This window comes from Passer domesticus, chromosome 1, assembly GCF_036417665.1.
Source record: "Passer domesticus isolate bPasDom1 chromosome 1, bPasDom1.hap1, whole genome shotgun sequence".
Classification (NCBI taxonomy): Eukaryota; Metazoa; Chordata; class Aves; order Passeriformes; family Passeridae; genus Passer; species Passer domesticus.
In genome coordinates this window covers 2,629,300-2,645,407 of record NC_087474.1, presented here as the reverse complement: position 1 = coordinate 2,645,407, position 16,108 = coordinate 2,629,300, and the positions used below count along the sequence as shown (strand labels likewise).

The 16,108-nt window shown below is 40.4% G+C and overlaps 1 protein-coding gene and 1 long non-coding RNA gene across 14 annotated transcripts in view; one reads left to right on the top strand and one right to left on the bottom strand.

Annotated features, from left to right (window-relative positions):
* The window catches only part of ADCYAP1R1 (ADCYAP receptor type I), a 152,707-nt gene that overhangs the window by 58,458 nt on the left and 78,141 nt on the right, over positions 1 to 16,108 (top strand). For all 13 annotated transcript variants that reach the window (XM_064419921.1, XM_064420391.1, XM_064420321.1 and 10 more), the window contains one exon: positions 458 to 563. In XM_064419921.1, the coding sequence (XP_064275991.1) occupies positions 458 to 563 (106 nt within the window). The remainder of the gene's footprint in view (positions 1 to 457; positions 564 to 16,108) is intronic.
* LOC135300881 (uncharacterized) lies at positions 559 to 10,064 on the bottom strand. The gene is made up of 3 exons (XR_010362645.1): positions 10,034 to 10,064; positions 8,388 to 8,442; positions 559 to 698 (listed from the first exon to the last, which is right to left on the bottom strand). It is a non-coding gene; the product is annotated as an uncharacterized LOC135300881 (long non-coding RNA).

Sequence of the window (16,108 nt, the reverse complement as noted above, 5' to 3'; positions counted from 1 at the left end):
TTTTAATGAATTCTGCAAATACTCATAAGAAACTGGTGGAAGATCAGGCCAAGCCAAAATTTATTCCTAATTCTTCTTTAAATTATTTTTGTATTTAGACACACCCTTGTTCAGCTTTATGTGAAGAAGGAATTCAGTAAAATAAAACAAACATATTAGAAATCACATTTTGACAGGGAGAACAATATAAACCCTCCAAATAATTTATGAGAGTTTTAATTACTGAATTAGGCCTTAGGCCTGATAGGAAAAAAAGGAGTAAAAGTAAAGAAGGAAAAATGGAAAGAAAATGAAGTTTGTCACAGTTTTTTCTCAACTTTAAATTATATTTTTCTTTCTTCTTTTTTTTTTTCTTGTAGTAGGTTCTTAAAACTTACTGACACTTCCTGATCACCTCACTAACTGGTTTATTTTTGTAACTGGGTTTTTTATTTTCTCGTTTTCCCCCGTATTTCAGGCTGCAGCAACCCATTCCAACTGCATCATTAAAAAGGAGCAAGAGACTTGTCTGGAGAAGATCCGGAGGGCGACGGCCCTGAACCCTCTCAATGACTCTTCTCCGGGTGAGTTTCAGACCCTGCACCTTGAGCTGATCATTTAAACTGGTTTTCACCGTTCCCTGGGATGCCTGGAGGGGTTCTCAGCTCTGTCAAAGCAAACACTTCATGGTGAGAGGAGCATCACTGCTGCTGGATGAGCTTGGGGGAATTAAAACCAAAAATTCAATCAGTGCGGGTGCATAAGAACCATTCCTGGTTATTATCAGAGGTCAGGAATTTGATTCTTTACTTAAGGTTACAACATGTCTGCAAAACTAATAATAATAAAAAAAGAGTAAATTAAAAAGAAAGGATGCCTGGATGATTTTTGCCTTTATGACAGCAGCTTTGGGGACAGGATGTGACACAAAGTGCTGCTCTGGAGCAGCAGCTCCTTTTCCTTCCTCATCTCAGCAATAATTTGGGTACCTCTCACATGATCTGAGGCCCTTTGCAGGGATTATCCTCGTGGTGTCTGTAATCTTGATGAAGGATACTCGTGCTTTTGCTGAGATAAGAAACTGAGGCAGTGAGCAAAGAAATTTATAGTTTAATATCCTGTCCTATTTCCTCCTGACTGCAGCAGGAGCTGCCTGTGGCCAGCACCAAGGAGAGAAGGGCAAAGAATGACAAAGAAACTAATTGGAAATCAGGGTCCATTTACTGAGCCCTGTCCAAACTGCTTCTGCTGTGACTGGAATTGATAAAAGTGCAGAGAAAAGCTGATAAAACTCACTGTGTGTGATAAAAGAGGGGAGCTTTGTCTCCCCTTTTTCTTGCAGCACATTTTAGTGCAGAAGCACAAGAGGTCAGAATGCAGGTGTCTGTGTTTTCAGTGTCCTCCAAAGCAACCCATTCCTGCATTTTAGCTGTTGGGAGTATTTCCATCAGAGAGGGGGGTTTCCATCAGGGTCCTGCTGTTCTTCTCATGCATAAATTAATTTCTGTTCTGCTGCCCAGCTCTGGGGTGTGGTGGAAGTGAGGAAAGCTCAGTGTACCTTGGACAGTGCATTCCACCCCCAGGGATGTGTTTTGATACCCTCTTCGTGCTCTACAGAAGAGCTTCCCAACTTTTCCCTGGTCCAGAAGTGGCATAAGCAAGGAAAAAGGGAAAAAAGCCTTTTTCTTGCCTCCTACCCTCAGAATGGTGCCAGAAGCTGATCATGAGGCCTATTCCTTATGCTTTATGCAATGGCTATTGTTTGAATTCAGGAATTCATAGAACTCCCCAGGTGACAAGAGACCATTTCACCAGCCAGCTTTTTTTATTTCTTTATCACCCAAATCCAGAATAACCCTGACAGCTGGGGACTATTCACACTGAACTCCTCCACTGCCTGTTCCACATGGAAAGGACACAGCTCAGGGATGGAGGAAGCCCAGAGCCATTGGAAAAGGCTTTTGCATCTCAATGTGGTGAAATTGTATCACCCACTCAGGCAGGAAGGGACTGGATCCTTTCAGGCTCTCACTCCAAGCAGAACCCAGCTGCTCCCTGTGCTGCAGTATTTGCAGGCTGAATCACTGGGAAGATTTTCCCAGGCTCATTGAGCATCTTTTAGTTGTTCCCCACATCCTGTGGCAATGAGTTCCACAGCTGACGTGGCTTAGAGTAGAAAAAAAAAAAAGAAAAATATAAATCTTCCAGTGGAGGATTCTGGTGTATTTCTTGTTTAAAGCCCTTTTATTCCATGGATCCTGCTTGCTGGCCTTTTTCTCTGCATTTTAATTTTTTAAAAAAATTTTTTGTAGACATGTTTTAATGTATTTCATTTCACCTCTGGGACTACAGCGTTTCACTCTAAGTCCTGACCTTTGACTCACCTTTCATTATTTCATTATTTCAAGCCAGATCCTGCCACTCTCATTCTCAACAAAGCTTGATCTCCTTGGTTAGAGGATATGAACAAAATTCTACCACTTCCTTACTGGTTGAATTTGTGGGAGATGTTTCACCACAAAACTCCCTGGAGATGCAGTAACCCTCCAGAAATTAAGCAGTCATAAGTGGAGGGTGTTGATTCCTCTTGAATTTCTCCTGCTGCACACAAATTATTTTTTTTATTTGGGAAAAATGAAAATTGCCCCATTTTTTTTTTTAAATATTCAACACTAAGACTGAATGATGACAGTGAAAAATGTTATCATCTTGTTTCTTTCAAAGAAAGAGAAATATAGGGAATAACTCCCTTGCTTGTCAGAAACAGCTGAAAGAAGGGAGATTTTTTGGTTTTTTGTTCACCTCCTGACTGGTGAGCAAAATTCTGTTTATTCAGAGGAGAAGCACCTCTGAACAAATTACCTCTTTGACTATTCCTGCATGAAAATTCCCATAGAAAAATTCAATATATAAATTTTTTGAGAATTTATCTCTCCTCAGTGGGGCTGCAAGGTCTGAGATGAGATCATGAACTTTTTAGGAAGTCTGTAGGTGCTTGTGAACATGGTCAAGTTACTGTGACTTAAAAGAAAAATCCACCTTTTATGGCAGGTGACACAAAGAAGGTCTGGGACATGAACAGTCTCTGTATTCTGTATTTCTGCAGTATCTAGAACAATATTATAAAATATTAGGTGCTTCTCCAAGGTGCAAAATGTGCCAATGGTAAAGTCTCTGCTCTTTAGGGACCTTGTTTTCTGTGCTGGTAATTCTCTTCATGGGAAGCCCCATCCTTGGGAGGCAAGACAGGAACAACAACTTCTGGTTCCTACATTTTGCAAGAATTCAGCTCTGCTGCCTTTGCTTTGCCCCCTTGCTGTGTTCAGTGAACACAAACAGCGACCAAATGGGGTTTCTGATGTTTCCTCCTTTCTCTCCCACTCTACCTCTCTTGCCCAGATGTTATGCTCATTATTTCTTTATTCTTCACAGCAGTTTCCTCTCCTTCTGCTGCTGGGCCATGCCTTTAATGCTTCAGAGGCAATGATTGCCTTGAGATTTTCTGTTTGGTTTATTTTTTTTTTCCATTAGTTTTATGACAGATTCTTCCTCTTAAATGCTTTAAATTCTTTAGAAAACTTTATATGAGAAGAAATAGGGGGCATGTACTGACCCTATGTGTCCATTCCCGTTCAGTCATCACTAACAGCCTGAATGGAAAAGAGAATTTGAAGGAAATGAAATCTCAGCAGGACCCAGAATCTGACTCCCTTGCTCTGGAGGAGGAATTAAACTGATAAAGGGGAGTAATGAAAGCCAAAGGCAGACAAGAGAGGAAGGAGAGCAGTGATTACTTCATACTCAACTTCCCCAGGCAGTAGTGCCAGGCTATTTCTTACATCAGCGTTTCCAATTTCCTTTGTTTGAGTTTTTATCCCTGTCCTACTGTGGAGCTGCCCCAGTTTGTGCTGGACCCTCTTCTAGCTCTCACCAGCCCTCCAGGTATTTTCTGCCAGATCAGAATTGATAAATCTCACTGCTGATCCACATGCACCCTTTTTTATTTATATTTCTCCCGTCCAGACACTTCTGACCTGTTCCCAACCCTGGGGCTAGGAAAGACTGACACAGGAGTTACTCAGAATTAATGACAGTTTCCTGGGCTAGGTGCATTTAGCAGGGGATTTATCTAATTAGATGTTGATACCTGCAATTGCATCTGCACTACCAATGAGCAAGTCACCTTCCTCAGTTTGTAGCTCTGGATGTCTACCAAGCAGAGCCTGAGACATAATTTATTTCATCCTCAACAGAGGTTAGATGATGTCTGTTTTTTCTCTCTGGACACATGGAATAAAGGCTGACCGTGTCAGCCCTAAATAATCACATTTAGGTGTCTACATTTGATCAGAAATATCCCACCTTTAGCTTCTGTCTTTGTTATATTGAGTAGGTCATGCTGGAGGTCTGGATTACCCCAAAAAGTCTGCATTGTGATGGAAAGAATGCTGCTGATGAAATGGAGAACCATAGATTGGTATAAAGTACTTTTCCCAGCCTTTTCCCTGTCTTGCTTTCCACTGTTGGAACCAGATATTCCAGATTTGTCCCTTGAGTGTGGCTCCCTCTCAAATCATGGGAGAGTTCCTTGAGTGATTTGCAGATTTGTGTTTAAAATTTAGTGTTCAAAGTGCTTAAAATGCTCTAACCTGGAATGAGCCAAGGTGTGACAAAAGTGAACTCAGCACAAGAATTTGAATAGAAGAAGTGATGAGGCCTCGTTAGTGATTATGTGGTTCATGACTCACTGTCAAACCAATCTTTAACTTCAGAACTCCATCATCTGTTGTTTTCCAGTCCCACTCCTCCTGTCCTTCCTCTGAAAAACGTAGAGAGGAAGCAACATTCCCAGGCATGTCAAAGAATTGAAAGGAAGTAAGGATTTGAAGGGATGTGATCATTCCTGCAAGGAATCACATTGAATCCTTGTTAAAAGTTACCCTGTAAATGAACAGGAAAGCAACTGGTAAGGGCACCAGGGGGTAGGAGATGGTAATTAGGAAGCAGTGTTGAGAGATTTTGAATTATGTTTCCATCACACAAAGATGATGGAGCAGGTTTTTTTTCAGTTTCACATTTTTTATTGAGTGTCTCATCAGCCTCTTGTTCTCTCAGAGCCTTTGAATTATCAGCTGTTATTTCCCCTGGCACCACTGGGAAGACATTACTTCACTGTGTCTCCCTTACTGAAGCAGCTGTGCCCAAGAACAACAGGACTAGGATTGAATCCAAGCTGATGAATTCCTAGAGTTGGAAGGGCATAGATAGGAAAATGTCTCCACAACCTGAAAGTTTTCTCTGTGGCTCCTTTTAAAGTAGAATACAGACCTAGATAGCTTTGGTCTCTATGGATACATCTCCCCTTGGTCAAAGATGCTTTTTTTGGACACTGATGGATTTATCCATGTGACACTGCATAAGGTGTCTTCTACTAAGTTCATATTGGAGCTGGTAGGAACAAGTTGGAATTTCAAGGGAGAAGCCTGGGGCATGTGATGACAGACACGGGGTCTGTGCTTATTTCTGGTATCCATTCTGTAGAGCCTTTGTCTGAACAAGTCTCCTGTGCACCCTTTGGGACCCAAGCTGTGATCAAACTTTGCTTTTTCTCAGGCAAATGCAACGAAAAGTGCTTCACTTATCTCTGTGTTCCAAGCATTGATTCATTTTTTAACTCTTTGCTGAATTTTTCTGACTTTATCATCATACTTTTTAGGTGTTTTTGGGAAAGGGGGAATACTTTAAAGTGAAAAAGGGGAGATTTCAATTAAATATTGGGAGGAAATTCTTCCCTGTGAGGGTGGGGAGGCCCTGGCATAGGGTGCCCAGAGAAGCTGTAGAAGCCCCTGGATCCCTGGAAGTGTCCAAGGCCAGTTTGGATGGGGATTTGAGCAGTTTGGGATAGTGGAAGGTGTCTCCATGGCAGGGGGCAGGAGCTGGATGAACTTCAAGTTCCCTTCCAACCCAAACCATTCCATAATTCTAAAAGTTTGTTCACCTGATAGAATGAGTGGATGAATTCATGTCACCTCAAAATTGGTTTCTAAAGTAGAGAGATCTTTATCAGTGCTAGATACTGAAACTGCATTTATAGTCGCGGTCAAAATCAGAATTTGGAAGTCCCTGACACAAATACTTACAGAACTTCCACTTGCCCTGTTTTTGCATCCACCTTCTGCTGAGAAGGTTGTATGATAAATGCCCATTTTTGTGCTTTGCCTATTAACGCAAGTGTTGTGGAGGTCCAAAGTTGGGTTGAAAGAATTCTGTTGGTGATAATGACCAAAATCTTCATTTTCCAGGCATAAACCAAGCTTCTGGCTTCATAAAGAATCTTTTTCTTAAATGGAGCAGCTGGAGCTAAAATGGCTGATGCTGACCTACTGTGAACTCAGTTCCATCAGTGAGGCTGAAAGCCTGGAAGTGCGTTGCCATTGGAAAAGTTGAGGATCAGCTTAGCAAGGGGAAAGAAAGTTGTCACAGTCAAACTGCCATGGAATAATTAAAGGAAAGGTTTTTTGCTAGACGCAGGTGCAGACAGGACAAACCTCAAATGAATGAAACACGACATTTCTTGGAAAACCCCCAGGATGTTTCTTTTTCATCCCTCTTTAATAAACAGCCAGGCTGTATTTACCTAGATGCTCTGCCTGGGGAGGAAAACAGTACAACAATATTTTTTCTGGTCATGAATTCCTGGAAAGAGGGATTCAAATGCCATCCACATTGCACCCTAGACATAATATTAATAGCAGATGAGCAGGGATATTCCTTTGGTATTGTAGCTGTCATGGTGCCGGGAGGAGAAATAGAGTTTGTGTCATCCTACAGCTTTTTCTTCCAGTGGGTTGCCACTAGACTGGGAATCTCTGGACCATTCTCCACCAGGGATCACAGTGTGGTTGGAATCGTGTTGTTGGAACCCTGGTCACTGAGAATTCCAGACTTTCTGTGCTGCCAGGCACTGACCCCCAAGAGAACACTGCATTGACCTGAGGCCGTGGAGAAGCTTCCAAAATGGAATGACAGAACTGGGATTGTGGGTGTGGAGTTTGAATAGAAGTGTGTGATATCACAGGGTGGGAAACTCAGAGTTTAAGGGTTTAGAATATGGTAATATAGATAAACAAGATCGAGATTTTGGGGTGGAGGCTGGTCGTTCTTCTTCACCTTCTTCTTCTTCTTCTTTTTCACCTTCTCCTCCATGGGTTTGGATGATTTTGTGTAATTGGATAAAAAGTCTACATTGCAGCCACAGGTGGTTGGTTATTGGGTTAAAAGTGAAAATAATTTAGGTGTAATTTCTTAATTGGAAAGTTGATCCTTAAAAGGCCTTGTAGAGAGAGAGATGGGGCTCCATTTTTAGTTAGAGTGCAGTGCTGCAGAACCCTGATGTAGAGTGATGCAGAACTTCTGAGTCCCAGCATGAAATACCTTCTCACGATTTAATCCTGATCCTGGCAAAAGGAAGCAAAGACTCCTTTTTCAAGAAAATCATTCCTAAATATTGTGTGCCCTTGTCTTCAGAGCTGTGTGCTATCCATGGTTAACTAAGCCATGGCAAAGGGGTGGAGTTTGCAGGGCCACAGGTGTGTCCTGCACCACCTGGGCACAGCTCTGCTCTGGGTTTCCCATGGCACACAGGATACATGCTTACTTCAGTCTCTGCCATAAGAATCTTAACCTCAAACCTTACAAGTTCTTTTTCACTGCTTTGTCTCCAGGGATGGAATTTGTCTCTCTGGATTTTAATGAATGACACCTCAATTCTCTGACCTAAACAATGTCTGAACCTTGTAGAGCTGTGGGTCCTCCCTTGGAGCTGTTCCTCTCCAGCTCTGGGTTCCTGAATTTTCCTTTCTGGATTTTAGTGAATAACACCTCAATTCTCTGACCTAAACCAAGTCTGAACCCTGTAGAGCTGTGGGTCCTTCCTTGGAGCTGCTCCTTTCCAGCTCTGGGTTCCTGACATTTGGGGATAAATCGTTCCCTGTAATGGCCTTTTTCTGTCTCTCCTGATTCAAGAAGAGGATGAGTTGAGCCCTATGGATTCTCTAACCTGGTTAAAGCTTAGGCCAGGTGATCATCAGCCTGGGGATGGTCAGGGAAGATGACTCAGAGAAAAAAGATGCAAAAATTGCTGTAATGGGGCAGAAATTTCTATTATCTCCTCCGGCAACAGGAACACACTTTAGTGGTTTAAACAAGGACTGCCACCTTTGCATGCTCTGCTGATAAATCTGAGTTTAGTCATCTTCTCAGCATTTGCTGGACTTCCATTCAGAAAAAAAACTGAAAGAAATGTACTGGAATTTAATACCTACATCTCTGAAAACACCATTAGCTGTGAAACATGTGTATGAGCTACTGTTCCCATCCCATAGTGTATTCTTTGTGATAATTCCCACCTGGTTCTTTCGAAGCCATTACTTTTGTCATCTCCGGAATTGCCAGGAAGTCCTGCTGTAATAGGCAAGGAACATGAGTTAAAAGAAAATGAAAGGTGGATTAGAATTTGTCCAGGCAGCTGGGTAAGATAATGACTCGGATAAGATGAGTTTCTGGGAACCAGATTGAATAAAAATATTTCTCTGCGAGCAGTTTAGTCATTGAAAAATGCAGGTTCAGGTTACATGTTAAAATAATTAAGGCTGAAAAATAGCAACCATTAACAAATTTGGAAAATGAAAACATATGGCCATTTCATATTGTTCTGTTCAACAGAACATTGTTTCAGAGGTATTGGTACTTAAATTGAATTAGGGATAAGAAGTAAAGAAATGATAAAATTCAAGATAAAAGCTAAAAATGAAATTTCCTCTCTGCCTGTATGGCTCTTTGTTTTCATGTCAGGCAAGATGAAGGAAAAGCTCTAATTGAACAAAATGGGATTTTTGTGCATGGTACATTTTAAAATAAAATATGCATTGTTTACACAGTTCCACCTGTGAGTTCCTTGTTTCTATGGTGATATCCAGTTTATTAAATCCTCTCTTTCATTTAGTCCGGACTTAAATATTATCAAGAAGACCACTCTGACCATCTAGTTCATGGTGTACATGATGATCTAGAGCAAAGGGAGCAGTTTCTTTCCAGTCTATGCAGAGATTATTAAAGCATGAGTGTTTTCCCCATCCATTTACTTTCAGTGGGGTTTTTCATTTGTGTTTTGTTTATTTTTGCTTGGTTGGTTGGTTTGGGTTTTTTAATAAACATTTTTAAATACACAGCATAATAGATGCAGCCTGGTCTAGTGTCAAGTGTCCCTGCCCATGGTGAGTTGGAATGAGGTGATCTTTAAGGTCCCTTCCAACCCAAACCATTCCATAATTCCTTGATTTTAGATACTTTGCATCTGATTTTATTTCTGGCATGTGGGTACTTTTCTAATTTATGTTGTCCCAAGCAATTGTGAGCAGCACATGTAACTGCAATCATGTTCTACCAGGCCACAGCAGTTAGAAGATTAATGATGAGCAGCAATAAAACTTCCCCAATTAATGAGTGATGGTTTAATCTGTTAGTATTTGTAGAGGCATGAACAGCTGGAAGCTGTGACAACATGCACTCATCAAATTTTTAATGTCTGTAGTACCACAGCTAAAAAAAAAATCCCCAAAAAATGGTTAAGTCATCTGCATTATAAGTGAATGATAATTGATATGTGAATTATTAGTGAGTGATAGTTGATAAATGATCTGTGATGGTCAACTCCTTTTAAACCACTGCTCTATCCCAGCAGGCAGCTGCTGCACTCTTCCATAGTGCTGGAAAAAAAAAAAAGTTTCCTTGCACAGAGATTGTGTTTTCCTAAAGGTCCTGCAAATGTGTTGTGCTTCTGTAAATGTTGTAGAGATGGGCAGAAACAACACACTGAGCAATGTGTCAGAGGCTTTTTTTATTGCTTCATGTTCTCCTTTTTCATACAGTTTTACAGAGTCCAATTGATTAGTTTTTTCTTGCTAATTACTCTGTTGGTTAGTAAAAGGTGTTTTTCTTGTCCATCAAATCCCTCTATTCTTAAATTGTTTACATATTCTGCATAATTGCTTACATTTCTTCGCTGATTCTCATGGCATAGATTTAATATCTATGCAGGTTTTAGGTGTTTTTCACCCAGAAATAGATTGTTATATTAACAAACTGTTTACACCAGGATTGTTTTCACATGGGAACTTGTGACAAGCTTGACAAGGCCAGCCTAACAGAGCAGGCCTGATTTTGAGGCCTTTCCTTGATAATTTTTCTACCTTACTGCAACATGTGAAAATGAGTGAGTCAGGTGTCAGACAACTGGATCTGATTTTCAAATGGAATTCACTGAAAATCCCTTTTGTTCCTATTTCCATGGCTTGTTTTGTGGCTGGATATTCTGAAGAAGCCAGGCTTTGTGGCTGCTTCAGACTGTTTGTGTCCCTGAGAAAACACAGCAGTGAGAGAGGGAGCTCCATCCTGGCTGGAGGCAATGGCACAGTTTGGTTCTTTATTTCAGGATCTTTATTTCCAGGGATGAGATTTGGAGCCAGACAGCACTGATGGACTTTGGGTTTCACCTCTCTGGCAACAATTACATTTCAGAGGAACCCTGGATGAACCCTAGGCCTTGCCTGTAAATTGCTTTCTAGTGTCCAATGAGCTCCTGAAGCAAGAGAAATATGGAATTGCTGTGGAGATTTTTAGGACCAGATGCAGGTTCACATAAACAAGAATCCCTCTATTCCTTAGGGCATCCATTCATTCTGACATGGGGCCTTGAGAAAATTTGTGTCTCTCCAGACTGGAAACTCAGTCCCCTGAAAAATCTAGGGTTGCAGTAAAACCTTACCTTTGTTAAAAGAAATTAAATCCTCAGAGTCAAAATACCTGACAGAGCTTCCTAAAAACCCCATGTCCAGTCTAAGTCAGTCACCCAGACTCCCTGAATAAGCAGTGATGGAAAATAGAGGACTTCAAAGTGCAGATCATTGTGCAGAGACATCTTCATTTATCCCTGGAATTGCTTTCATAGCTTCGGTAAATACATTGACTTCATGCATTGGAGGGGAAGGTGAGACACTGAATATGTAATTAAAGATGTCTCTGATTATTGCAGAAGATTTGGACTAGGTGATCTTTCAAGGTCCCCTTCCAACCCAAACCCATCCATGATTCTCTGAATCACAGGGAAAAAAGATAGGCATTTCTACAGAAGCAGTCAAGTTTCCTAAGAAAATTTTAAAAAACCAAACCAACCAAACAAAAAAAAACAAAAAACCAACAAAACAACAAAACAAAACAAAAAAAAAAACCAAAAAAGTTTTGTTTGCTGGAGGATGTAAACCAAGCTATGAAAAAATGCACTGATTGTAGACACAAAGAAAAAAAAAATTCCTATAATGAATAATTCTGAGCACCTGTTGTTTGTAACAGAGAAAACACAGGATTACTGCACAGCACATCCAGGAAATTTGGTTGTTTTAGTCAAATTACCCAAAGGCAAGGAGAGGACAATAAGTAGGCAATAAAGGACTGTACAGCAAAAATTTATGATCCCTGCTTGAGCTTATAAAAGCCTAGAAGGATGTAAAAGATTCTGATATACACATTAATATAGACAAAATACAGATTTTGATCCTTTCCTTAATTCTTCAGCTTTGGGCTTCTGCAACTAATTAATTCATTAAATATGGCCAGTGAGTATAACAGGATCTACCAATACAGACTGAAATTAGGATGGGAATTAGAAATTAGGACTCTGGGCTGTGTTAAGGGCACGTTTAACCTCCCTGGTGTGATGGTAAATCTGTAATATCTGCCCATTCCCACTGTGCCATGCAAGGGCTCCCCATTTATAGTGAGGTTCCCTGTTGCTGGTGATGACAATCAGGAGCCCAGTTCCTCTGGCCTTGTGTTGGGCAGGAGCACAGAAGGGATCAGAGTCACTGCAGCAGAGACTCTGTGTGACACTGGTTTGTCAACAGCTGGCAGGGCCAGCAGCTGGACTCCATAATCCCTGTGTGTCCCTTCTAACTCAGGATATTCTGGGATTCTTTGAGTTTTCCTCACAGAACTTGAGATTTCTGTGCCTTAGGTGTTTCCAGTTTGGCTATTCCCAAAGCTGCCCTCCCAGTCCAAGGACAAAAGCTGCTTTTTGGAGGAGTGATTCATGGGATGCATTTTGAACATCTGCTTTGCAGTGAGGACAATGTTCTTCAGAGTTGCCTGTTCCTACCTGATGCCTAAAGAGGCTGACCTGGAGCAGAGGCTGGACAGAGTTAAAGGAATAAAGTAGGGATTTATTAAAAAGGCTTTCAAAGGATACACCTTGGGCAGTACAAGAGCCTGGCCATGGCTCTACACAAAATGGACTCGGGATGGATGCAATATGGACTCCAGGTCACAAGTTTTCACACTTTCATAAGTTTTGGTCCATTTCCATATTGGGGTTAATTGTCCAATTACAGTTTCAGGTTATGCAGTCCCATCCTCCCAGTTTGCTCTCCTCAATTTGCTGTTGTTTGAATTTTTTTGGCCCGAAGCTGCAACGGTGTCCTTGCTTCTGGGGCTGGAAAAGGATTATTGTGTCTGACTGAACCGTGAGGAGAACTTGCTAACACTCTATATGAAGTTCAGAGTCACACAGTAATGGAGTACAGAATCTGAAAAATACCAAAGCTAAAACTTAAGGCATCATTCTCTCTCCACAAAAACTTTGAGGGCCATTCAAATGTAGAAGATGTTGGCAATGATCCATTAAATCCCACTCTGGAAAGCACATTTGCCAGGTACTTCTTCCTTTGTTAACAGGAATGGTTGTGTCTATTTAGACAGCTGCTGGGAGAACAATAAAAGGATGGGAGCAAGAAATGGGTTGGAAGAAATTCCCATGGCATTCTGTTGATAATTTTGAGGCTTTCTTTTGAGAACTTTGATTGGAAGATTTTTCTGTGCCCACTTAAGAATCACCTCTTCAACAGCACTTGTGTTTCTGGAGGAACATTCTGACATTTTATTTAAAATCACTTCTTTTTCTATTTGCCTGTACTCAAGGATCCCTTGGAAAATTCTAACTCTGAATAAAATGTTGTTAGACCAAAGACTCAAGAGAGTCTTCTTAGCCTGTTCTTACCATGAAATGTTTTTTTTTTTCTTAGGAGATTTCACCACACACTGATATTCTCTCAGAGGTGGCCAGTGCTTAAAACTGCCCAACTGTACAATTTCATTTCTTGTTGCAGTTTCTTCTGTGCTACATCCACTACTTCTTAATATACCTCACAAACTTAAGCCAAGAACTTCATTACAGGGAACTGCCTACTCAATAATACATGCAGCTGAATAAGTGTAATAATTTGGACTCCTGACAGGCTTTGCATATTGATTTTTCCTCAGCAAAATAAAACTGAAGCCCAGTAAGTTAAATCATCTTCAGATGGACAAGCAAGTTACAGTGCTGTAACAAGTTTTTAACTGCTCTGTCTGCTAAGTGGTAGAAAAATCTCTGTGTATACTTATCTCAGCATGGCAAAAATGAAATAATTCAGCCCTATTTACCCTCAAAAGCAGCTGCACAAAGTCACATTCATAGATTCTGTGCCCATGGCAGGGGAATTGGAGTTAAATGGTCCTTAAGGTTCTTTCCAATCCAAATTGTTCCATAAATATCAGCTCCCTGAGCCCTTGTTAAGCTTTACTTTTTTCCACAAAGTTCTTGGCCTTTTCCACCAGTGGAAGAACAAGGGAGGAAGAACTGTGGGTCCGGTCTTTATTGTATTTTTTTCGTAGTTTTTGTGCAAAGGAGGTGAGGGTGGGGAAGGGAAATCCTTGGCATTGCCCATGAGCTGCTATCCAGCACTGCTGGCTCACAGTAGACCTGGTAATTTGCTCCTGGAAAAAGGCAGGGAATGAAAAAATGTCCTGTTCCTTTCCCAAATTCCTCAAAAGTAAAGGAGGGAACAGGGAAGTACAAAGGGAAAACTCTGTCATGTGGTTTTTCCAGTTCTTTATAATGGAAATGAGGAAAAAAAAAACCAAACTAATATTTCGTTTTGGGGATCACAAAGCTTAATATGTGGCAATATTTCCTTCCAGAGAGGAGAACTTTGCATTGTGTGCAAGAAAACAAATTAACTTGGCCTGTGCTGTTCTGCTTCCCAGCTTGAGATTTCATTTTTGAATATGAGTTCCACCAAGAAACAAGTTATTCTGTGGTGCAGGAATGGGTTTAAAGGTGAAATTAATCTCACTTTAGCTGGCTGAAAGCAGAACATTTGTCTAAAGTGGACATGTAGGCTCTCCTATGAAAAAAAAGAAAAATTAAAAAAAAGAAAAGAGGAAAAAAGTTGATTTGACCAGCCTATGTTTTTTTAAATTATTTTAAGAAAACATATTAATTTAGGATACTTCAGAAATAAGATAGAAGACTTTCTGCCCTATTGATGTGTCATCTGTTTCTCCTTCATTTCCTGTCAACTGGAATGTTGAACATTGGACTCCATTTTCTTCCCAGTATAACCATTATTCCTGCAAAATAAAAAGGAATAGAATTTAGAAAACCTGCCAACAAGACTTCAAATTGATCTGTTAAAATAAATGTTCTTTCCTTCTTTTTTTCCTTTGTGAATTTTGCTCCCAGATGCCATGAAGGCTCACGATTTTGACAGCTCAATGAATGTATCATGTCTTATAAATTATTTACAGATGAATCAAAGCAATTACCTGTCTCTTGCACAACATTGTAAACATGAAGTTTAGAGGCATTTTCAGTTTTAACTGGAATATTTTTGAGCCTCAAGCCATGTGGAAATACCCAAAAAACCTCACTTCCCAGCTAATAAAATATTTATAGCTATGATCAGCTTGTTTTTTAAAAAGATCTTTGACAAGTCACACCTTTAAAATTTTAATGGTTCCATAAGTAAACACATTTTTTACCAAAATGAGAGCAGTCAATCCCCAGCTGGCAGTGGAAGAGTTCTGCTGTCAGCACCAAGAACAGGTGGAATTCTGCTGCTCTCAATCCCATCTCAATTCCCACGGAATCCAACAGGCATTTTTGGCATGTATCTCAGTGAAGAGAAGTGTGCTGGGCTCCATATTTAGGGAAAAAATGCCCCTCTTGGGGAAAAATTGCATCAGTGTAACCTAGACATCTAAATAATTGGCTGAATTAGCTGGTGAGTCTCCCAAGACTCTTTGTAGAGTTGATAGATACAGAGATTTACATCCAGTTTGCATATTTAAACACTTAAATTACGGTGCCTTAATAGGCAAGCTGAGTCCCACTGAAGGTGTATCCATAATCTCAGCTAGCTGAGCTGCCTGTTTCACTTCCCAGTCCTGGAATTCCTCTTATTTTTAGTGTTCTTAGAGATTATTTTGTTTTCCTGGTTGGTATTTTGGTTGTTGGGTTGTTTGGGGTTTTTTGTTTGTTTGGTTGGGTTTTTTGTTTTTTGGGGTTTTTTGGAGGGGATTGTTGTTTTGGTTTTTTGAGGTTGGTAGGTTTCATTTGGTTTTCTATGGGTTTTTTTTTTTACTTCTTTTTTTGTTTTTTTTGCTGTTGTTGTTGTGTTTTTTGGAGGTTTTTTTTTTTTTGGTAAACCAAATGGGAACCTTACACAAATAGTTGGACATTGTTTAAACGTCATTTTCATCCTTCAAGAGCAGATTGTTGAGTCTTGAGGACAAGCACCTGCAGATGTTTTCTTTATTGATCCTCTTCCTTGCCTTTCTGATTATCCTAAAAGCCATTTCAGACTTCCATGGCAGCTTGCACTTTTGGCAATCAAGCCATACATTTCCTGCTCCCACAGCTGCTGGAATCGATTGGTTTGTGTCCTTTTGCAGCAAAACAAATCGAAGGGAGCAAGAGTGAAACAACACAAGTGCAAATCACAGCCCAAACAAAAGGCAAGGCTGGAAGGATCCTTCACTGAGTGACCAGCCAGGACCTGGCTGGAAGAATTACTGGACACAGAAGTCAGTGCACAAGGAAATGCTTTAGAGGAGAAAAACAATTATTGGAGTGTGTAATGAGTATGCCCAAGCCATATGCCAAGAGCAAAGCCAAATTGAAATAATGAACACAAACAATTAATAAAATGCTCTGAAGGATTGTTGGGCGTATTTTAAGAACGTGTCTCATCCGTAT